The sequence below is a fragment of the Larus michahellis genome, chromosome 20 (genome assembly GCF_964199755.1).
Source record: "Larus michahellis chromosome 20, bLarMic1.1, whole genome shotgun sequence".
Classification (NCBI taxonomy): Eukaryota; Metazoa; Chordata; class Aves; order Charadriiformes; family Laridae; genus Larus; species Larus michahellis.
The window spans coordinates 4,923,591-4,947,113 of NC_133915.1; the positions used below are offsets into that span (position 1 = coordinate 4,923,591).

Consider the following 23,523-nt stretch of genomic DNA (forward strand, 5'->3'; position numbering starts at 1 on the left):
AAAACAATCACCAGGTAACTAAAATGGGCAGGAACAGTATCAGAAGGATGACATTTCACACTTAGAATGAACAACTCTTCACACGATACTCCCAGAAATAACCAGTGCTCTTGAACCAAGAATATGGAGGCAGATTAACAACTAGGGTTTATGTCCCTTATTCTTTAATCTGCAAATTTAACAGAATTAGGAAACAGAAGATAAATACAAGGAGTACAACAGAGTTGACCAATTATACAAAATCTCATCAATTCTACTTTACATTTCATATGCCACTACATTATTTTGCTTTAAAAGTTTTCCTTGACAAGGTCCTGGAGGACTTAGCACAGGTATACATCGCTGAAAATGGGAATATTTTTATTAAGTGCTTCAGGAAAAGAAGCGGATGATCCCAAGTCACTAAAAAAAAAAAAAAACCAAAACAAACCCCAAGCAATCTTTCAAAAAAAAAAATCATTCCAGTCTATAAACAGCAGCTTCAATGTTCATATAACTCAGAACACAATAGTTTCATAAAACATCATACAAAGCAGTCCTGTAAAAAAACCAAAAGAAAATAAAAGAAGGAAAGAGAAAAAAGACGCAACATGAAGTAATTTCAGACAACCAGTTTTGTGAGAGCTTTAATGGCACAAAATGTTTATAAGCTACAACTTATACATGTACTGTAAACTGTATATAACGTTACAAAGTGCTAACTAATTTATGAAGAATGCATAATCACTTTGGCTCAGTTAACTCCAATATTTCAGCAAATGTCAATTAAAAAATTTGAATTTCTAACAATCTTCAGCTTTCACTTTTTAAAACAGTAAGTAAATATGCATTTGCTGCAGTTAAGTTAGCCTGCTGCATTTTTAATGTGCGAGTTTATGCATTTTTTTTTCTTGATCCTATTTACAAATATTCTAGGCCAGTTTTCACTGAATGTGAGAAAAATGAAGCCTGCATTTTTTTTTCCAAAACTGTAAACAGGTATAAAGCTTTTTAAACAACATTTATCTTAACAAAACTTCAACTATCAATAGTTGAAACCCCTTTTCAAATTATACAACAATCTGTTTCTATTCATTGTAAAACAAGAAGTTGTAGACTTTCATCCAAAGCTTATAGCAGGGTATCAATAAATACTGCATTGTATCCTAGCAAGTGTTACAGTGATCACGTATCCATTCCTCATCTCTAGTTTTCACAATTTTTACTTCACAGCTCTTTCAAATATTATAAGCTGTGTTGATACTCTAGCCACAAGCTTGAAATATTATTTATCAGATCTTCTGAAGAAGAATTACCTTTTAATTTAGAAAGGGGTAATTTTTATTACTTTTTTTGAAAAAAAGTACTCCCTACTTAGTAAAGATCTATTTTTCCACTATTCCAATTTCCATACAAAACAAGGTGCTGTAATTAGAACTGAAAGTGTTTCAGCCTTTCCCCTGTCCCCTCAGTTTTTAGGACTGTAAAATGATGTACTTGATACCATCTAAAACACCCTTCACCACTTCCCCCTTCCCTCCCCCACCTTTGGGTGAAACCCAATGTCCACGCTTCAAACAAATACGCAGTTGTAGGCAACTCAAGTATTCACAACTAAAAGAAAATAAAGCAGATGTCTTCAACAGAACTTTTTGTTAGACTGCCCTTTCACCCTGAAAGCATTCTCTAACGGCATTCGGAAGTAGAGAATAAAAATAAATACAGTTTGGCGGTGGATTTATACTTAACTTTTTTACTTCCCGGGAGCTAAGTAAGTTCTTTTAAATCAAACTTCAATTGGGATTCAGCTTCTCTGCATCAACTGTTTCAAGCGATCACTGCTATACCAAATAATCAACTTTATAAAGTCTGACGCAAGCAAACAATTATAGGTAGCTGTTCTCTCCAAACTGGCTGACTATATTTTCTTACCATTTTCTACAGGTCAGCCTACTAAAGTTTTTATTTAAATGAGACTTTTGCTAGTCTTAAAATTAGCATTGGTTCCCTAAATACTTAGTATTAAAGTCTATATCATATTTTTTTTATATATTCATATACATATAAAAAAAGAGTATTCTATCCTTCAGAGTCATGCTACATGTTCTGAAATCCAATAAAATCTATTTAAGGACAAGACTGTCCCAACGCTTTGTAACAATTTGGTACTAAAGCTTCACATTTTGAAAAGAAGTGTCACTGAAGGAGGACAAGGCTTAATGTTCCCTAAGATAAAAGTTCAACAACATTAGTGAGAAGTCTAGCTAACATGAGACATCACGAATGACTTTCGGATTCCATGGATCCCCAGAGGAGATTGTACAGTAAACAGTGAGATAGGAATATTGAAAACTCATTTGCAGAAGACATTTCAGAGCTTTACAACTTCTGAATCTCTACGCACCTGCAAGATTGTCCCCCTTAACGATAGGTCAAACGCTTTACCTTCTGAAACTGCCATATCATCATAATTGTAAATGGTTCCACAACAAACAGAATCATATTCTTTTTATACAAAGTCTAACTACACCTACAGCTGTTGGGTTTTTCCTTAATTTAAAACTACTTTTAAAAGGAAAATTTCACATTTAAAATTTTCCCTTAAGAAAACATGTAAGGAAAAGAAAAGCTTCTTCACATGCAAACAATGCAATTTTTCTAACATTTTCTAGGCATCAGACAGGTTTTCCTACAAGGAATAAGGAGATGACTTCATAGAAAAGACAAGATTACAACAATTACCTATTAATAAAATATGCTGATGGATTTAGTTATCCTACTTTAAAATTTATGCAGTCTTTGCCTCCTGCAAATCAAACGGTGTTAGCCAATACAAGGGGCCAAGTAAATTCCCCCCCAAAGCCGATTTAAACTGTTTTTTTATTGCCAGTGATTTCTTAGTTTATTTCACAAACAGCTTGTTTTTTCAAAAGAAAAATTCATTTTCACTCCAATCAGTAATTTTCTTCCAAAGAGACTGTTAATTTTATCACCATAATACAGCCAACATTTATACCATGCACAACTGCAATTTAAGTCAGGTTGCACTAAGGAGGCAACAGCATCACTGATAAAATTAAAACTTGCTGGTGGCATTTTGCATTGAGAGAAGCCCTTGCAACATATAGACAGTTGTAAACTCCGTTCAGCAACTCTGACGTGTCTTGCAGGCCAAGAGGCAGGGGAATGGGAGGAGAGAGGGAAAGAATGTGGATAGCGAAACACCTCAACAGAGTTCCAACACAATACTGAATTCCAGAGTTAGCGAAAACCTGGATATGTAAGGAAAGGGTGAAGTCAGGGTCATGCTTAAAATGGTCTCAAGTCAAATGTACTAAATGAGACAGTAACACCTTCACAGGTCACGTGGATTTCCAGGTTTTGCACTCCATCTTTCAGTAAGTGCTGGCTGAAGGTGTGGTCAGTCGTTTTCCAATGTAGATGCTGAAATAAAAAGTATAAGGCATATCGTATTTCACAGAAATACTCCCTGTTTTCCAAACAGTCCTCGCGCACTCAGCTATTCTAGTCTGTCTTTCAAGTAAGTCTGATGAGATTCTTCCAAGGACTTCACTTCTCTTTTATAAAATTACTTAAAGAGTGAGATTTTCAGATGAGCCTAGAAGGACCGATGCCACCAACATTCAGTAAAAGTGGATTTTTTCCAGTCTCAAGCTCATTTGAAAACCCCAGTCCAATAGCTTTTGCGTTGTTTGTCCAGTACCTGACATGGGGGCTCTCGCACAGCCGAGCCACACTCCCAGATTATTACAGTAAAACAGACAAAGTAGTGCCTATAAAGGGAGGGGGTGAGATTTAAAACACTGAGCATTGAGGATCTACGCAAACGCTGACCTCTAACAAATAAATCCAGGCAAGATTTAATTCGTCACAGAAATATACAATTTTTCTATCATACAAATATCATACAATATATTCCCACGTATTCTATCCTCCTTATTTGTTAGTGCACAAGAATTTAAAATGATGCTTGAACTACACCCCCAAAAATAAATATGAAGCTAAATAAAAACATATTTTGAGTACATGTCTTTGCCCCCATCACAAAGAACATAAGATGGATAAACATAACATAAGGATTTAAGGAAGCTCAGAGATTATGTCGGATTACGCAGGCAATGAAAACATTGCTGAGCAGAGTCATAGCTGATCTTGCAGGACACATCCAGTGTAGATACACTTCATGTATCTTTCTTTAAATATCCAAACCTTGACTTTCAGTAACATCACACAACTGCAGCATTAGACATTGAAAATTACAGACTACGTGCCATACACACGGAACTTCAGCATCGTTATTTGTTCTTGTAAGGGTTAGTAAAAGTTACTGCAGTTTTCCACCTATTCTATTCTTACTTTCCCTACATAACCTGAATCATATAAGTGGAAGGTGTGGGTAATCAAATGGCAGATTATAATTGCAAAGGTTATTTGCAAATTCATGATAATCCATGCATTTTCAGTAGAAGAAACTCGATCTACTCTAGAAATGAAACATATTAATGTCTGTAAAATTGTAACAGCTGCAAAGTTTTCCTGCATTTCAAAAAAATGCACCAAACCTACCTTGAGCAAGGTGCAACAATACTCTATAGTTATTCTAGATAAAGCCCTTTTCAGCAGGCACCTGACATACGAGTAAAGTGAAAAAGCAAAGCCAGATGCAAAAGTTGAAGTGAGAATTAGGTTAATACTTACCCTAGTCCCAAAGCCAAAACATGAGATATGAACAGAGATGGAATGAAAACCTTAAGAAATTCTGCAGAGAAAATGCCACCTTTTTTCATTGCTCCACTTTTTCTCATACTTAAAGACACTGAACGTTTAGGATGTCTGAAATGAAATTCCCTGAAAGAAGAGGGGGAGGGGGGAAAAAATTCAACAAGATTTTTTTGTTTCCTTCCTTTTTTTTTTCCTTTTTTTTCTTTCTTTGCACACAAATGCACAGATCTCTGTAGGAACATTTTTTTAAAGAGTACAAAGAGCTAGAGATCAAAGCAAGAGATCCCTTACGCAGAGTAAGGAATCAAAGAGAATAATAGGAGGTACTGTGGAGAGACCACTTACACAGACAGTACAGAGACAAAGGGAGCAGAAGCTGAAGAGAGAGGTAGGTCGGAGAGAGGGAATTTCAGGATGTGATTTGTTAGCAAGAGCCTCATTTTTTGTTCCAAACAGAGATACAGAAGTCTAACAGATTTCGACAGCATCCTCTATTTGAATAAAAATGCTTTGCATTCAAGGATCTCAACGTTTCCCCTTCCGTGGATGAACATTACATATTTTACATAGAAAGAAAAAAAGGTACAGAGAATTTAGGAGACTTGCTCAACACTATTCCAGTCGATAAGCCAAAACTAAATCACATGAATCCCAGCTCCAAGTAACCAGCTCTCCCAATAATTATAATTTTGTCAAGAAACCTCGTAATCAGCTTGCTGTCGATCTATATTACTTTCAATAAAAAGATAATTCTGTTGCTATTAAGATTTTTATACTTCATTGTTTTGATTTTTTTCTAGCCTCACCAAAGAGAAATCCATCTTTTTCAAAGATGATCTTACTTGGAGAGCCAGAGTAATTCCATACAATTGTGACCTATGATTCTTTTCTCCTTCATATAAAAGAATATTCATTAAAAAAAGAGTTTAACTCACTTGGGAGGAATGTTTTCAGGCCTACTCGACCAGTCTGACACCCAGTCTGCACTCTTCTTCAAAACTTCCAACTCTTTCTCTCCTTCTACAGCTTCTTCTTCAGACTGAAAATAGACATGGGACAAGCCTTATTAACACTCAATTAGCTCCTCCTTTCGGTGTTACATTGAGAGCAACAACAACAGTGGTAAAGTGATAAGCACCAAATGGTGGCACCTGATAAACGAGCAAGTGTTCTTGGACTACTGATTATTCAGAAGAGATTTCATTATGCTAAGGGGAGGATCTGCAGAAATCAGCACGCCACAAATTTAATTACCATATCCAGGATTTCAACATCATAACAAGTTGGTTGGTTGGTTTTTTAAACTAACTAAAAAGGATTATTTTAATCCTAAATTTAATAAACCAGCATAATGCAAAAATTATTAAACAAAAAACGGCAAAAACTTTAAGCTGATGGCATTTGATTTAAAGTGCACAGAACTCGGATACAGCACAGAAACACAGCTACATAAAAAGGTTTCAAAAACAGTATTTTTACTTTTTTAAAGGTGTTATTAATCATTTAAATTTTATATTACTTGCAACTAGCAGCTTCTACTGGGTGCGTCCCAGATGCAGCAAGCACTCGGTACAACTGCCTTGATCCTAACACTCAACATTACACCATTACATGCAAACATTACCATACAGGAAAAAAACAGATTAGAAAGACTAGAGAACACCACTGACTTTGGTACAAACTTTTAGTACTAAAACAATTTCCTGAGTGACCCTTAGTAAAATAAGACAAACCACTTACAACGTCGAAGTGGGAACCACACCAAAACCAGAAGCAATCAAATATGAGAGTCACAGAAGTGAGATGGCAGACCTAACCACCAACTTCATTCACATCGTTCTGGCTCCACAGGGCAGAAGTGCAACAGTCCTACTGTTCCGCCAGCTCTTTCACAAAATTAAATGCAAGGTTTCATTCTTCCAGGAATGCTTTTTATTTATACTGCTGAAGACAGCAAATTCTATTAAATGATCAAACTAAGAGTTCAGCATTAGTCTCCTCTCAGTTTGTACTGTGGAGATTACTCACTATCATGTGAGCTGACTATCTGTAGAGCAATAAACGCAACATCCTGCAATCTTGTGCAGAAATACAAACATTTCAAAAACAAAACAGGTTTGACACACACAGTTTAAGCAGAGTGTTAATCAATAATATGACTGCTACTAAACAGGGCACTCCTCAGCTTTAGAGAAGGAGCCTCATTTTTCCCTTCACTCCAAAGCTATTAATCTCTACAAGTCAAATTTCAATTAATACAGAATGTAGGCCTAACCAAACGTTACTAACCCTGCCTTGTTGTTAAAAATAATTGTTCTGGAATGCGTTTTAATTTGATAAAACTTTATTCCGAAAACAGCCCCTTAAAAGAAAAGATAATTTAGTTAAACTGACATAAGCTTGAGTACACAAAAAGTATTTACTGTATCTATTTACAGAGAGGTACTATATAAAGTTCTAATAAAAATTAAAAAAAAAAGAATAAAAACCTGCAAGAACAAAGTATGAGACAAGTAAACTGTCTTACCTAAATGACTAAGGGACACCTCCAAATTTTGAATACATCAGGTTTATTAATTCATTTGCGTGTACTGCAGGTAACAGCCCAGTTTAGGGCCTCACAGTTTAAAAAAAATAAATCCTATAAAGCAGTAGCTTAATGCTTTCTTTTGACACGTAAAATATGTAATGTTTTAGACCTTTTAACATGACAGAGAGCTTGCTCTACCCCTCAAGTACTTCCAATACCGATCTATATAAATATATGACATATATACAATATCCACAACTTTAAAATATTTTTTAAAAGTTAATGTATTTTAAAAGTTAATGAAGACAATACCTGAGAACTACTGTCTTTACTTGTGTGCATTTCCACATCAAAAGTTATCTGTCCATCTTCTTGAGGTGAAGGGCTAAAGAGAAATTGATTTCATTATGTCATTTTGTCATACTACATTCTGTCACCTAAAGAATCACTACTGTAAATAGCATCTCAGTTGAATCATGTCCACTTCTGCACACTGTTCGGACGAGTTACAGACTATGCTACCCTTCAGATCACATATATCAGTATTAGAAAGTCTTCCAACACCACTCATCTTTTAATTTTTTTTTCATTTATAATCCTACCTTTCACAACAGGGTTGACCGTCCCTCAACCAAAGAAAAGGAAGCATTGCCCAAAACTTCAACTGCTACACAAAAGATGAAGATCCCTTCCTTCTTTTAGATGACACTGCCAGTATTGTGAATTATACCTCTTTTTGTATCATCACATGCAGAAACACCACACATCAAAACACTTTTTAATGTTTGGCAAGAACACGTATTCCCCTTGTTAGCCTCAGGTTGAGTATTAAAAATTTGGTAATCTACTCAAGAAATTAATCTCACCTATTACACCTCAACCAAGGAAACGCTAGAGAATTTAAGCCAAGAACAATACGAAATACTGTGTGATACACCAATGCAGGTCTCTGTCATTAAAATGCTACAGGTAGCTTTTTAACCTGACTTAAGCTTTCATGAAAAAGGCGCATTTAGAAATATTCAAAGAGACCCCAAAACACCACACTTAAAGAGCAACTTACTGTTTAGAACTTTTAAAAAACAACACAAAATGTCAAAGTACCTCCCCTTTCTTGTATGTTAGTTCAACTGTCAAAACAGGAAAGGAATTATCAAAAAGTTAGCAAGTGGAAAATTAAGATGGGGCGGGGGGGGAAAGGGCTCTGTCTTCATTCACTGAAAATGCAGGCAATGATTGAAAAAAAATGCTATGCTAGTAAAAGAAACTATACAACCATCACCTAGCAAACATTCCTGGTTGGACTGGAAAGTACTAAACCACTTATAGCTAGTTTCTTAGCACCACAGATGTAACAAACTTTATTTTCTATAAATGTAACCATTCTACTTGAAATACTCATATGGATTATTTTCAAAACTGTCTACTACATTCAGTAATTAAATCAGGCCTAACTAATTTTAAATAGCTTTTATATCTGATCAACCACTTTATATAAACTACACAGTAGATGTGACAGTTAAGACAGCTTTCATCCAGCAAAACCAAAGGAGGCAGGAGCAGAAGAACAGCTAAAATTATATAACGGGACCACTCAAGGATTTCCAAAACTGCCCCAAAACTTTCTAGAAGAATATCATAATGCTCACATGTGTCTCAAAGGATTATATTGTTAGGTAGGAAACATTTTGCCTTCACAGGATAAAAAAGTGGAATATTGAAAGCATGGAGTACAAATTCTAGAATTTTTTTTTCTGTTAAGTCCGGTGATACATTTTATTATGCTTTGCTAAATAAAATTAGTAAAAAAAAAGCCAGTAAAATTAGATATTTTTTAAACCATATGTGATTTATGACAATGTGAAATTTAACTGTGGTCTTGATGCGCCTTTCCTGCTCCTGGATTCCTTAGCTTTCTGTAGCAACAATGCGTTTTTCAAGTCAGATGTCTTATTTGACAGCGTTATCAGGAGCTAGCAAGTACTACAAACACTGGAGCATGACAAACTTAAGCCTGAGAAAAAGCTTTACCCCTCCATTAACATCTACAGGATAAAAACTGCAATAAACTGCATGCAGGACAGCAAACACTTCTTTACCTGTCACAGTGGGAGCTACCTCTTGAACTGCTCTGTCCTGATTCATGCTGGGCGTCCAGGAGAATTTTTTCCATGTCTCCGTTGTGGATGGAGGATGATGAAGGGACATGTTCCAGACCTCCATTTTTCCCATTGCCATTGTCGTTGCTATTGCCATTGCCGTTCATCTGTAACTCCACCCAGGAACCTGTTGGGCCAGCCAGACATCATTTCATTAAAAGCAGTGGAACTAAAACCCACCTCAAGTTTATCAATTACACGCAGAAAAAAACACGAACATGGCGAATTCAGATAACATACACTGCTGCTGGGAAAAAGCTCATAAACATGTACGGGAGGCAGGAGTGACATGTTTCTTCCTCTTTCATCAACACCACCACCCTAAAAAGTTATGTTTTGTTGCTGCCTACCTCTGGAACTAGTCAAATAAAATGTCCCCCCTCTCCTCAACTATTAATACTTTAATAGCTCATGTTTCTCTCTGCAGTCTGAAGCTTCAATTTTCTACGTATCACTCAATTACACTAACCACCCCGCTTCCCTATTCTACCTCTACATTCCGTTTTGAAACAAAATTTTCGTCCCCTAGCCCCCTTCTATACCATTCCCCCAGCTGCAATTTTATATTTTCCTTCTTCCCTCTACTTCCAAAGGCCCTGAATCAAACCCTGATTTTTACATATATCAGGCAGACTGCCATTTTCGGGCCTCATCCAGCTTCCTTTGCCCTCGTCCTCCAACAAACATCTCCCATTCAATGCCATCTGCCACCTCTCCGATCCTATCATAACCTTAATAAATGGGTCATACCACAATTCAAACCATCGGAAGCTTGAGGTAGGCATTATGCTTCCTTACACAGCTAAAATACCATACTAACATACGTGTCATTGCAGGTAGATTAAAAGATTTCACTGCCAGGAAGACAAAATAAGGAACTGAGTAGCATGAGAAATACAGAATTCTCACATGTAATAACAGTTAAAAATTTCAATGCCATCCCTTCAGGCTCTTTTTTTCTTTTTCTTTCTTCCCTTTTTTTCTTTTCTTAGCCAGGGAATGCTGTACAGACTACAAGGTGAGATTTACTGGGTTTTCCCTTTTTTTTTTTTTATTGGTAGTTCTAGCTTTGGGATATCCATGGGTGCACTGAGATTTGACAAAAGAGCAAAAGTGTATTGCGAATGGTAAAAGCATCTGCTAAAAACTCCATATACTCTGTAGTTAGGCTGAGGATTTTTATTTTTGTTTTTAAATGTCTTCACATGCATTTAATATGCAAAGTAACAGAATACAAAACAGTATTTACTGTTCATTAGTGACATGTTTCAATTCATAGGTTTGGGAATTATTCTTAATTCATAAACATACCACCTAATGTCCTGACAGGTTAAGGCAGAGCAGACTTCTACTGTTTTATCTGTTCCAAATATTTAAATACTTTCCCTATCCAACTGCAATTCCAGCCTTCTCATTAAGATATGTAACTAGAATCATTTACCCATACAGCCGCTTTATTAGCCACGATTATGGAGGGAAAGATCTCCCGTTTCTCAAAAGCATACTGTTTTCAATGCAAAGCAATTTCCCATTATCGGTCAGACAGCTATTTCACACATGTATATTATAGCATCGCAGCTCGTGCATAATTCAATTTATGGCACTTGAAGGTGAGCGCTTTCAGATTTTTTGCGTTTGGTTCATTGTTCACTTTTTAAGGTGTTGACATCTTCACCACTGAGGTAAAAAGTCAAGAAAAAAAAAGAGCCTAAAGATACAACAGCTGAAACTACTTTTTAAACATTATTTGTACAGGTTCTAAATTTTAACACTGACTTCTTGATTTCTGAAAAGCACCTTAGTGTGCCTGCACTTATTTCTATAGCAAAGTTTTGGCTCTGTGAACTGCATCAGCGACACAGGAAGGGACATACGTCATAACGAGTTCACCTATTTTCAACTTGATTTTGTGAAGCTGAAACGGGGTTTATCCTCAGGACCAATTATTAACTACGCCATTACACGGATGACCATGGAAGCATCATACTCGTTAGAGTCCTGGTGGTTTACAGTCTGGTTTCCCCAAGCTGTGTTCACAAACAAGGAATTTAGGGTGTACACAGAGCTCTTGTGCACAATCACACAATGTATACCAACTCTGTACTACATACTGGGTTTCTCGGGTAATGAAGAGTTAACTGGGAAAAGGCAGCCTTTGCTCAGACTAGTCAGCATGAGACACAGAGACTGTATTATTTTGGATTTATGATGATTGCTGAAGTCTAAATTTCAAAATAAAAAGGCCACATTGTAAGAACTACATCAGGAAGGTAGACTTGCCTTGTAGCAACACCTTTACAGCAAGAGGCCACACCTGCAGAAATGGCATGTGGCAAATGCAATTAGAAGACAGACCAGAAAGCCGTATGGTCCCCAATAACCATTCTGGAGTAGAGAGCATCTATTGGGAGAATTATAAGGATCTGCAAAGACATGTATTACTAAAAAATCAGCAGTGAGTGACGAACAATGTGAAAAGAACAGAAGGCAAAGATGCAAGGAGAGGTCTTCCTCTGACACCACGCGCAGGCAGAGAAAAGCCCAGCGGAAGATGATCAGAACTGGTTGCTCAAGTATGCAGCTACTAAACACACCTCCGCAGCACTTAAGATTATGCACAAACAAAATCCTTATTAACGTTTATCCGGGACTGACAAAACTTGCCGTTTATCTAAAACGTGTTGTGGCCATACTAGGAAGAACACTCAAATTAAACTGTGAGTAAAGAGTCCCAGCGAGTCGAGCAGTAGTTTACATGACAAGCAGCACGTTCTCCATCTGACCTCACTTTTAATGAGTCAAAATACATTCAAGGAAGCGTAATCTGACATCAAGCTAAAACATGCTACATACTCCCACTGGCAGTCACAACCGGTTTGGGAGAGGGAGCCATAAAGCCCCAGTAGTTTCGAAGACTCTGATTAAAGGGAACATAAATCTCTGCTTCTCTGCTTTTAAAAGATGCACAGGAATATCTTTGAGAATAAACTGCTCAAGTAACAGAGAGTGGTTTTTGCCCCAAGCTTCCTTCAAAACTAAGGAAGTTACATTAATCACCCACATGAGAACTCTTAATTTTACCATATCTCTACATCCCATTTTACTCTCAAGTAGAAATATGGTAAAATTAAGAGTGGTAGAATCAAGAAATGCCATAGAACTTTCCTCCCTTCACAAATCACGCAGCTCACACTTTGGAGGGAAAAAAACCCAACAACCCACAACTGTTTATAGGAATGTTATTTTTCTCCGAAATTGTTTGAATTTTGGCCATGCTCTAAGGCTAATTATTTCTCTATGAACTGATATACTTTAATTACATGTTTTTCCATAACTGGTGAACAAGTTATGGAACAAGATGAGCTAAATGTGTTGGGGAAGAGGGGTCTCATTTTGTTTATTCACGCTGTCATTTTCACTTGGGTGTGTGGAGTGGAGGTACCAAGGACAATATATGTTATATACAAATATACATTTTTTGTATATAAAAGTAAACCAAACTAGTAGCTCCCAAGAAGCCAGCGATGGCCTACTTGAATAAACTAAGAAATATCACTTTTACAATGAAGTACACCATTAACCAATTAAAAAAAAAAAAAATCAAAAGAGAGTGAAGAAAGCTGTTCAGATTCCCATAATGGTAATTATTAAGCAGATTTTCCATGACAGAGATAGATGGGCTCCTTCCTAAGGTGGGGGATTTCTTTTTGTCAATATGTAACAGACCTTTATAATAATTAAAATATAGGAAGCATCTAGAATTCCCAGAGCAAGCAAGCTTTTTTTTTTTTTTAACCCAACAAAGCATTGGTTCAGTTACCAGTTTTATTCCCAGGTCTTCTGACCTTCGATTCAAGGGCTAAGGGATCTTTGAATGAAAGGCCCTAAACCTGCACAAATGACATACAGAACAAAATGAATAAGGGTCTAAGCTCATTAGTCTGAAAAGGTTCACTGAAAAGCTTATATAATGGCAGAAAACGTACCTACAACACCAAAGCATTGTGGAGCGGCTGAACATCTGAAAGCAGCACTAAGCCTACATGGAACTGATTGGTTGCATTTGTTTTGTTCACGCAGCACAGACTATCAAACATTTCCTCTCATACCTTGTGCTCACCACCTTCAGTAATCACATTGATTTTGCTAAGCCTTTATGTGCTGATCCAGCAATAAGATCTACATGGGCAGATCCAGCACAGGCTTACAGCGTGCTCAACTCTTGTTGCTCCTATCTTACAGCAGATTAACGTGTCCCACAAAGTTACCATACTAACAGAAAACAAAAAGGAAATATTAACATAGAGAAGCATCAAAGATGGCCACTTCTGAAGTAAGCATCGAGTTAGGCAGTAGGTATGTAGCAACTTTAAGACAGTATAATTGTTATTTAAGTATGCTAACAGCCCTGAATAATTTGCTAAAACACCTATTTGATGCAGGTGAACATTGTTGTAAACTGCCATCGTTATCACAAGATGCAGTGTTACCATAACACAATAGCAGTGTTATGAAATGGGCATAGTTTATTCTTCTTTAATACAATTCCCATTGAGTTACAGGAGATCAACCAACCACTATATTTCGTGGTCAGGTTAACTTCATTGTAAACCACGAAGGTAACAGTTAATCATTAATGCCATTTATTCACCTCTTCGACTACTGTATCCTTAATAATTACAAGCAAATGAAAGGACACATTGAAGTAGCCAGTTAAAACGAATGAAAAGCATCTGCCAAGTACGAGAGCCTACATAAAACCCACCGACGTGTCTTACTAGTGTTATCCTAGGAACAAAAGGATGCAGCAGAGCAGCTGACAGAGATGCCGGATATAGAGGAAAATAGCTCACGTCAGTGCTATTGACTCAGCCACTGAATAAACTCATTCCCACAGTCACGCTCCTCCCCCTACCCTGCTGTATCCCCATCTTAGCTGGTAACACCAGCCGTCGAATAAACTCCGTGTAACCACGGAACAAACCTGCTCCTGCTCCACGGCGCTACCTCGTTCCTCCGTCTGCGCCCGCCGAGGCCGACCCGCCTCAGCCCTCCTGCGAGGCCCCGAAACCCACCGGCCAGCGCCTGCCCCTCACCACAGCCCCTCATGCCACTTTGGGCGGGCAGCCCCCAGCCCTTTCCCCACAGCCCCCTGGGCTCTCCCTGCCCCGGGGACCCCCCGCCATCTTCCCGCCCCTCTCCCCCTCAGGCGGCCCCCGCCGAAGCGCTGCCTCCCCCACTTCCCTCACAAATCCCCCCCCACCAGACGCCGCCGATTGGCCCCCGGCGGCTCGCGCGGCCCCGTCCTCCGCCAATGGCGGCCCGGAGAAGGGGGGAAGGGGGTCGCGGCCCTCACGGCCCCCCAGCCCCATTCGCGCTCGTCTCCACCGCGGCCGCACTCACTGTTGAGGCCCGGCTCGATGTGCGTCCCCTCAGCCGGCGGGTTGTTGTTGTTGTTGTGCTGCTGCGGCGGCTCCTGAGGGCTGGACATGGCGGCGGCGAGGAGCGGCGACTGAGGAGCCGCTGGGCTTGGGACAACAACAACAAACCTGGACTCCGCTCCGGGCCCGGCCACCCCGCCTCTCCTCACAGCGCGCAGGCGCCGGGGCCGCGCCGCTCCCGCCCTCGCGGGGCTGCGCATGCGCCGCCCACCCCGCCGCGCGTGCCGCGCACCATGGAGCTCACCGTGCCGGAGCACGTCCCGCCGCTGCTGCCGCGCGTGCGCGGGGCTGTGAGGGGACAGGGGCGGGACGCGCCTCGGGGGCCCCGCATCGACTCGTAGAATGGTTCGGGTTGGAAGGAACCTTAAAGCCTATCCAGTGCCACCCCCTGCGCTGGGGCAGAGACACCTCCCACTAGACCAGGTTGCTCCAAGCCCCATCCAGCCTGGCTTGAACCCCTCCAGGGATGGGGCAGCCACAGCTTCTCTGGGCAGCCTGGGCCAGGGGCTCACCACCCACACGGTAAAGAATTTCTTCATAATATCTACTCTAAATCTCCCCTCTTTCAATTTAGAACCATTCTTCCTCATCCTGTCACTCCACGCCCTGCTCCAGAGTCCCTCCCCATGATCTCCTGGAGCCCCTTTAGGGACTGGAAGGGCCTCTGAGGCCTCCGCGGAGCCTTCTCTTCTCCAGGCTGAACCCCCCCAGCTCTCTCAGCCTGCCCCCACAGCAGAGGGGCTCCAGCCCTCCCAGCATCTCCAGGGCCTCACCTGGCCCCGCTCCAACAGCTCCGTGTCCTTCTGCTGTTGGTGCCCCAGTGCTGGAGGCAGCGCTGCAGGGAGGTCTCACAGAGTAGAGCAGAGGGGCAGAATCCCCCCCTCGCCCTGCTGCCCACGCTGCTGGGGATGCAGCGCAGGCTGAGGGGGGGTTCTGGGCTGCCAGTGCATGTTGCTGAGGCATGTTGAGTTTCTCATCCACCAACACCCCCAAGTCCCTCTCCTCAGGGCTGCTCTCAGTCCATTCTCCACCCCACCTGGCTTGGTGCTTGGGATTGCCCCGACCCATGTGAAGGACCTTGCACTTGGCCCGGTTGAACTTCATGAGGTTGGCATGGGCCCACCACTCAAGCCTGCCCAGGTCCCTCTGGATGGCATCTAGAGGGCACCTGGCCCTCCCCACACGGGTCTTTGCATCTCATCGGACATCACCTATCCTGTCCTGCTTCCAGAGAGGACGGGATCAGCCTTCGCAGCTCTGTGCTGTCAACCTGTATCACCATACCCATTGAGCCTCCAGCTCAGAGGTTTCCTCATGAGGGATTGGAGCAAATCTTCCTGAGCGCAACGGGCGTGAGGTAACCTGTCCGACCTGCACGCCGCAATGGTATGAGGCTCCCAGCACTTCTTTCCCCACTCATCAGCTTTGTTTTGGCCTTAGGTAATTTTAAGCCAAGTAGTAGGTCTGTGAAATATAGTTAAGACACCCTAAAAGAACCAGTGGTTTTAAGATTAAAAGTAATACCCATCTGAAATTATAGTGTTTAGCAGACAAACCAAGCTCGTGCATGGCAGGTTTTTTTTAATTACTGGCAGACAGTTAAGATAGAGAAGATGGCATCTGTGTAACAAAATGGGACTTGTTCTTAACTGGTACACAAAAGTATAGCTGTAAAAAGTGAAATTATTAGTGTGCGCCAGAGTTGCCTTTCAGTATGAAAATGAAGATGCAACCTCAGGCTATTTATGCACATACTGCTGTGCTGAGAATGGGAGTAACTCTCAATTTCCATGGGAGAGACTTTCAAATGCAGAGATACAAACATCAACATTACCCTGCTGAGTTTTCTTCAGTCGTAACATGAGTAGCTTCTGCACCAATTATCTATTCTAAGTTGCTTGCATGAAATGAACATATATAGAAAATAAGGTTCTATTAAATTATTAATTTCAAGATAAGAGTCAGTTTTATCTTGAAAATCAAGTAAATCTATTCCTCAAGGCAGAGCGACTTTTCATAGATGTTTGGTATGGTGGTTAGCAGAGCCTTTACTAGGATTCTTCTGTTACTAATCTAATTTTTCATTCACATTCTCTAATAAAAAGAACCAGTGAGACTAACTTTCTCACAGATGGTTGTTTAATTCACCTTCACAGCTTGAGAAATCATCTTTACTAACTTCATTCTATTTGACAACACTTAAACTTCAAGGTTTATTTTGAGGCCTAGTCTTTATGGTGGAACTTTATAACGTAAGTCCCATCTCACACACACACATATATATATATATATGAGCATTTTGCTTCCCAACAGCAGTAAAGGAGCCTTTTACATCATAAACCTCTCCCATCAGCAGCCACGAGAACATAATTATTTCTTTTTATATTACTGTACCCACAGTAGGAGTTCAGTAACTAATACCATCAGAGACTGAAGTCACACGGATACATTTCCAGTAGTGTTCTTTATTTGTTATCTCCTCATTACACATGCAAAGAAATAACATTTTTTTTTTTCTGTTTGTGTCAGAACTATTTCAAGCTAGAGAAAAGCCTGTATGTACAACTGTCACAATTGTCCCATACTAGAATACCGGTTTCAAATGTTTTTCATCCTCTATTCATCTATGCTATTTTGACAAGTGTCCAAATACTGAAGTGTGGACATTTGAAATCCACCTTTTGTAACGCTGACCTTTCTTACCAAATTGACTACGTAGCCTGTGTGACTATCCAATGTCTAATCTTGTAGAAAATCTGGATGTCCCAGGGATATCACTGGAACAGAATTAGCTACATGTAGTAGAAAGAAAGCAGTAATTTAAATAATTCAATAAAACAGCTGTTTACAGGTAGAAGGGCCGCAGATACATTCTAGACTGGAATCAGAACAATGAGCTATTTCTGATTTTGAATAGAAAAGTAGCCCTATCCTACTTTGGAACCCTAACAATCGCAGGCTAGCATCATGAGTATTTGTCATCTCCATCATTCAGGAAGCATCTGCCATAATACTTGTGGCATGAATATTTATCAGTAAAGTGGGACTATTAAAACTTCTGAGTCAGAAATAAATTGATCAAGATTATAGAGTGAGTCAACGCAGAGCCAGAAATAGCATTCACAAGTCCTGACTTTCAGCCCTGTGCTCTAACCACTACACAGGTTCCTTAAGGCAGTTGAATGATGTAATTAATGTTTGTAAAGTAATTTGAATCCTTGGATGGAAAAGGCTATGACAATAGCAAGGTTGGAGGGACAGAAAAACCACACGTTAATAGAAGAGAAACAATGGCCATAAGCTTCTGGGAAACGCCTTTTGTACTGAAGTACAATAAAAAGGTTTTTCTTCTAGAAAGTTATAGAAAGCCTTTAAGGTGACTGAAATTGAAGAAGTAACAACACACCTGATGGATCTCAAAGAGCTGAGCCAAACCCCATTGTTTTATTCTCATGGTTCCAAGGTGGTGTCAAAGTTTGAAGCAGCTTAACTAAAGAATGATCTAAAGTGTTAAACATGCTATGCTTACTTTTATTTCTTCATTTAGTACTTCTGTGCTCCAAATTTTTAAAAAAATGCTAACCTGTTGCCACGATGGATGCCAGTCTTTTCCCTGGACACCTTAGCTGGAGACAGTGATGATGTGTACTGGAAACGCTTTTCTTGTATTTTATATTTAGCAGCAACTGATCAAACATACAGTCCGTGTAGGCGACTGGCCATTCCAAAGATGGGTTCGAGGGATAGTCCCAACATCTAACCTTGAGCCCTTGCATTTTTGAAGCACCCACCTCTCGTTGGTGACATTTTGCCTCCTAGTGGCGAACAGAGACACACAAAAACCCGCATCAGAAATAACTGAGTGCTGTTTTCTTGTAAAAGAGAAACAATAGATTAATTATTTGCAAAAGGTTGGGATTATTAAAATTCAAGGGTAAATTGTGTAGAGAAAGGGAATTCACGCTGTTTCTTAGTCTCTCAAGCTGTATCACAGTAGGAAGAAACACTTCCTGTTTTTATTCCAGCCACTGCTATCGCTTTTTTCCACTGCTTTTTTTTACATGCCCAAACCTTTCTATACCAGGTGAAATAAGATGCTTGCTCTTAGCAAACATACAAATCACTCAAGACACCGACAGCCATTACACAGCACCTCACTTCCAGCACACCTCTCCCCCCCCCCAATTTCATACACCAATCCTTTGGTTTACAGCCGATTACATGGGAAAGGGCAAAAGGAAACATCTTTTTTTTGATTAGTCAGAAGTGTACATTGTGAATGGGGAGGCCATACTGCTTTCTACAGCCCGAGATGAAGAGCTAAAGACCAGTGCGCAGGAAATCACTTCCTAGCTATGTCATGCCCAAGAACAACCAATTCCAGAGCTGCCAGTAAAAAGTAGTCAAAATATTAGTATTCCATCATCCAGCAGCCCCTCTGCGAGAGGGGGAAAAAGTACAGCTTTCTGCTTATCAGCACTAACTGAGCTTTTGCCAATCAGTCTGAGAATAAAAGAATACGTATTCAAATAATAAATGCTGGAGTGGAAGTTACAGCCCTGCCTCAACAGTAAGGGCAAGCAGAATGTTGCTGCATATTCAACATGTTTTCAAGGCAGCAGATGCTTCTCAGCAGGAAAACAGTGAAGGAACTCCAGCCAGAGAACTTGCCCACACCTCAGCATTGTACCAGCCCGATAACCAACTTACGCCGAGTGTTGTCAGCAACAGTGTCACTGTGGTTCAGAGCGTGGTTGTAGTTTTGCAGATACTGACCACTGAAGCGGTAGTGGTTGGCATTTAGGTAGCATCACTGGCTTCAAGGTAAGACACAAGGGAACAGAACTCCTTTTCTGTATGTCATCTGGTATTCAAGGACTGAGAATTGAGAATTTGCATTGGTTTCACTGGGCACTGGAAGAGACCACTAGAATGATGGAGTGGCTGCTTTTCGGTAACTGTGCGTGTTGGTGGAGGGCAGCATTACCCCAGCACCTGGCAGGCTGTCCAGGATAAGGCCCAGAATAGCAACGCAGAAGCTAGCAGAATGGGCTTCCGTTCAACAGGCAGCAGGGAAGAGATCAGTAATTGCAAAAATTGCCATAAATAGAGAAAGAGAGATGGACAGGAAAGAGGATAAAAAGCAACCTGACAAAATATATTCTATGCATACTTTTATTAATAAAATATAAGATTTACAGCATATGTCAATGGACAGTGTGCTTAGAGAATTATCTAGTTGAATAGTATGACACCAAAGTCAGTAGCTGGTTTTGGTGAGGATAAAAATCAAACCTCAGATGACATGCTAGGGATCACCGCTACTGATAAAACCAAAAATCTTCCCCCGAACTATCTTTAAAACCCCCGATTCCATCCCAACATGCACAGCTGAGGTCCGAGAGGCAGTTTCGCTTGAATGTAGTATTGCTAGAAGGCTGCGCTTTGTTGTATGTGAAATCTACCTGTCCAGTTCTGTGTCGTCTTCACATCCTCACTTCCTTTTGTGTCTGTGCTAAGCAACTTCTCAGGTATTCAGTGCATCATTCGGGATATACGGATACACACAAGAGCAGCAGTCTTGACACCAGGACCCCCAGTCTTCCCCAAACAGCAGTCATTAAACCTACTCCGTTCTTCACAAAATGGAGATGAATTGTACCAGCTCTGATGCAAAAGAAGCGTCCAATTACCTCTGTGCCCTTGCGATAAGGTAAAGAATAAACCTTTTGGCCCTGATCCTGTAAACACCTATACACATGATTAATGTTACTCAACACGCTGTTTCCTTAACTATTAGCAAGTGTAGTCATTTGAGTAAAATTAGTCACATGCTATGTAAGGAGGAGTAGGGCCTATTAGTTTATTCACCCATTGGAGAACAGCTGCTGTCCCTGGGGCAGTTAAATTTTTTTTTTTACAAGGCTAACAGGTGAAAAAAAAAGTAAAATCCTTACAAAGGCTCATGGTCAGGCATGCATGTTACAAGACAAATACTGTATTTAAGAGAACCAGATCTAATAAATATTAGAATTTTTACATTTTCAAACCACTGCACAAGGACTTAAAGAAATTAAAGTATGATTGCAATAGTAGTCTTGTTAACAACCTCTAACCAGCCATAACTTTACAGCAGAAACAGTATCTTAGTTGATCAAATAATAGAGGCATTATAATAACTACCTATAACTAAGCCACAGAAGTAATTTAAATATAGGTAACCAAAAAAGTGAAAATTCTCCCAGTCAAGGTAAGTTCACTACAACTTTAAACTTCATTCTGAACATTTCCATGAAGGAAGAGTAAACCTAAATGCACAATCAGCAAAAGTATCCGGAGGTAAAAACTCATGAGCCTTATAAAGCATCAATATCTAGTTCATCTTTGGATAAGCCTTATTTGCTGAAGAGTTTAAATCTCTCAAATATCTATGAACACTTATTTCATGCAGCTTCTGTACTCCACGTATTTTTCTGATCGTTGCACCATTTAACATTTCTGTAAGTGCAATAATTTTGCAAAGCCAAAAGCCAGAAACACTTGCATGGTAAAACTACATTTCCACTCAGTTACTGATAGCAATAAAATACAGAAAATAGAGCATCTCAGAATGCAGTGTAGTAATTATCTGTGTAATCACTTGGTAGTTTGTACTACATAACATCACACTGCCAGACAAGAATTCAGACAACTTTTTAAAAAGCCACAGGGGACTTCGTACTCTAAACAAGGCATTAAAGGTATTGTATCCTAAAACAAGGCAATAAAGAAACCAGGACAAAACTAAACATTAAGACGGTAGTCCTGTAAAATGGATTTTAAAACCTGAAAATTCTATTCCCGTTCCAATTTAAGCAATAGTTTTTAAAAAAGAGCCTCCAAGGATACTGGAACAGTAACTGACCTGTTCAGATCACGGCAAAATCTGACAGCAGTTTATGGTTTTGACGTGGAAGTGGTCAGCGCATACTACGGCTGGTATTCTCATCATTCATGAATGAATGCAGATACTTGTGAAATCCCTCCCTCTCTTCATTCCCGTGAAAAATAATTAATACTGGTTAAAATCATTACAAAAAACATCATTTTATTTTCATGCATCTAAGGTAAAACACAGAGTATTTGTATAAAGAGGTAGATTAAAAAAAAGAAAACAGATTCTCCATTCTTTGTCACTTTTATTCAGTAGTTTGTTTGTTTTTTTTCCTTATTTTCTCTTTTTGGTGCCAGACATGGCAAGGAGTGATTACAGTCAACTGTTTATTAAAACATTTGTTGCAACACAGACCCCCTTTACCACTGACCCCAAACGGACCCATTTCATGTGCTTTATTTTGTTTTTGTTTTTTTGTTGGTTTTTTTTTTTTCTATACACCACCACCAAGGCTAGGTGGAGGGGGATGAAAGGGAAAGGGGGAGTCCAGGAGGCCAGAAGGAGGAGGAATGCTACAAGCCACAGCAAGAATGAGCTGTATTTAATAAAAAAAGGGGGCCACGAATGATACAGTAATGAGTTACACAATTAAATCCCATAGCATGATTGAAGGCTTTCCCTGTGTTTGACGTCATCACAATGGAAGGCATAAAAAGTGGAGTAAACCGATGTTGATACAGTCCAATCTAGTCCATTAGGCAAGATGGTGCAAGTAGTCATTTAAATTAAAAAGTGCCCTATCCTCACCTAAATGGCTAGCAGACATGGAGAAGAACGCAGTGACAGATCAACAGAGCTTTCTCCATGTAGCTATAAAAGTGTGTTGTCATATGGCACATTTTTAAACACTGGAAAGGGGTGCCATAATGGACCTCTCATTCTCTTTCGTTTACAGGTACAAATGCTAGATTCAACTATTTCAACTATGCAGGAAGTGGACTCTTCAGTTAGGAATGCCAACCCTAATTCATTTTGTCTTGAAATATATACAAGTTGTTTGTAGTAGCTACAGCAATGATGTTTTCCTTGGGATGCCAGGCTGTGTGTAGAATCTTCTTGTTGAAGTCTAGGCTGTCAACACTGATTTCATCCTTCTTTCGCTTACCACTTGCGCATACTTTACGTGGCTTCAAAACGGTACGGGGTTTATTGTTTTCCCGGGACGCCTCTAAGGTGATGTCTCGCTTTGTGTTTCTGTCAAACATTCTGAAGAAGTTGTTGTAAGATCCTGTCATGACAATGCTGCAGAGAGGGGGGAGGAAGAAAGTAACAGTTCTGTTGAAAATAACCTCTTTTTTTGACCCTCTTCAGGGTCCCAACTAAGATCATGCCTTATTATATAAGCAGAAAGCAGGCAGCCTCGCCCATGCCATCTACAATCTAAAGCGAGACTACGGCATTCGAATGTTTTAAAGATTCAATTAAAAAAAAAGTATCTTTTTCCTTAACTGGACCTTTTAAGGTACACACTTTGTTACCTAAGCAATTTGAGTGTCATCATTCAAATTTGCTTGTGCACGCATGAGGAAGTGATCTACCGAAAGCCAAGTAGATCGGATTTTTAGCCATGTAATTTTAGTTACACACAGGCTGCATGAATTTAGGTACTAACTAACATTTGTGATAATACCTTATAGGAGGTCCTTATCTTATATTAGTTTTTCAGTAAGACAAGTACATTTAGAAGTTTCCCTGTCCTTACTTCGTCTCAAAAAAAAAAAATTTGAGCAGACAGAT

General features: G+C 39.8%; 2 protein-coding genes across 3 annotated transcripts in view; both read right to left on the bottom strand.

The window, feature by feature from the left end:
• Positions 1-599: 599 nt before the first annotated feature.
• BNIP3L (BCL2 interacting protein 3 like) lies at positions 600-15,056 on the bottom strand. The gene is made up of 6 exons (XM_074563791.1): positions 14,815-15,056; positions 9,352-9,538; positions 7,565-7,637; positions 5,658-5,761; positions 4,699-4,848; positions 600-3,423 (listed from the first exon to the last, which is right to left on the bottom strand). Exons 1-6 carry the CDS (start codon positions 15,050-15,052, stop codon positions 3,375-3,377), a joined length of 801 nt encoding a protein of 266 aa, XP_074419892.1. The 5' UTR covers positions 15,053-15,056; the 3' UTR covers positions 600-3,374.
• A 4,957-nt stretch (positions 15,057-20,013) lies between these two features.
• The window catches only part of PPP2R2A (protein phosphatase 2 regulatory subunit Balpha), a 41,543-nt gene continuing 38,033 nt past the window's right edge, over positions 20,014-23,523 (bottom strand). For both annotated transcript variants that reach the window (XM_074563543.1, XM_074563544.1), the window contains exon 10: positions 20,014-23,028. In XM_074563543.1, the coding sequence (XP_074419644.1) occupies positions 22,749-23,028 (280 nt within the window). In that variant the 3' untranslated portion in view covers positions 20,014-22,748. The remainder of the gene's footprint in view (positions 23,029-23,523) is intronic.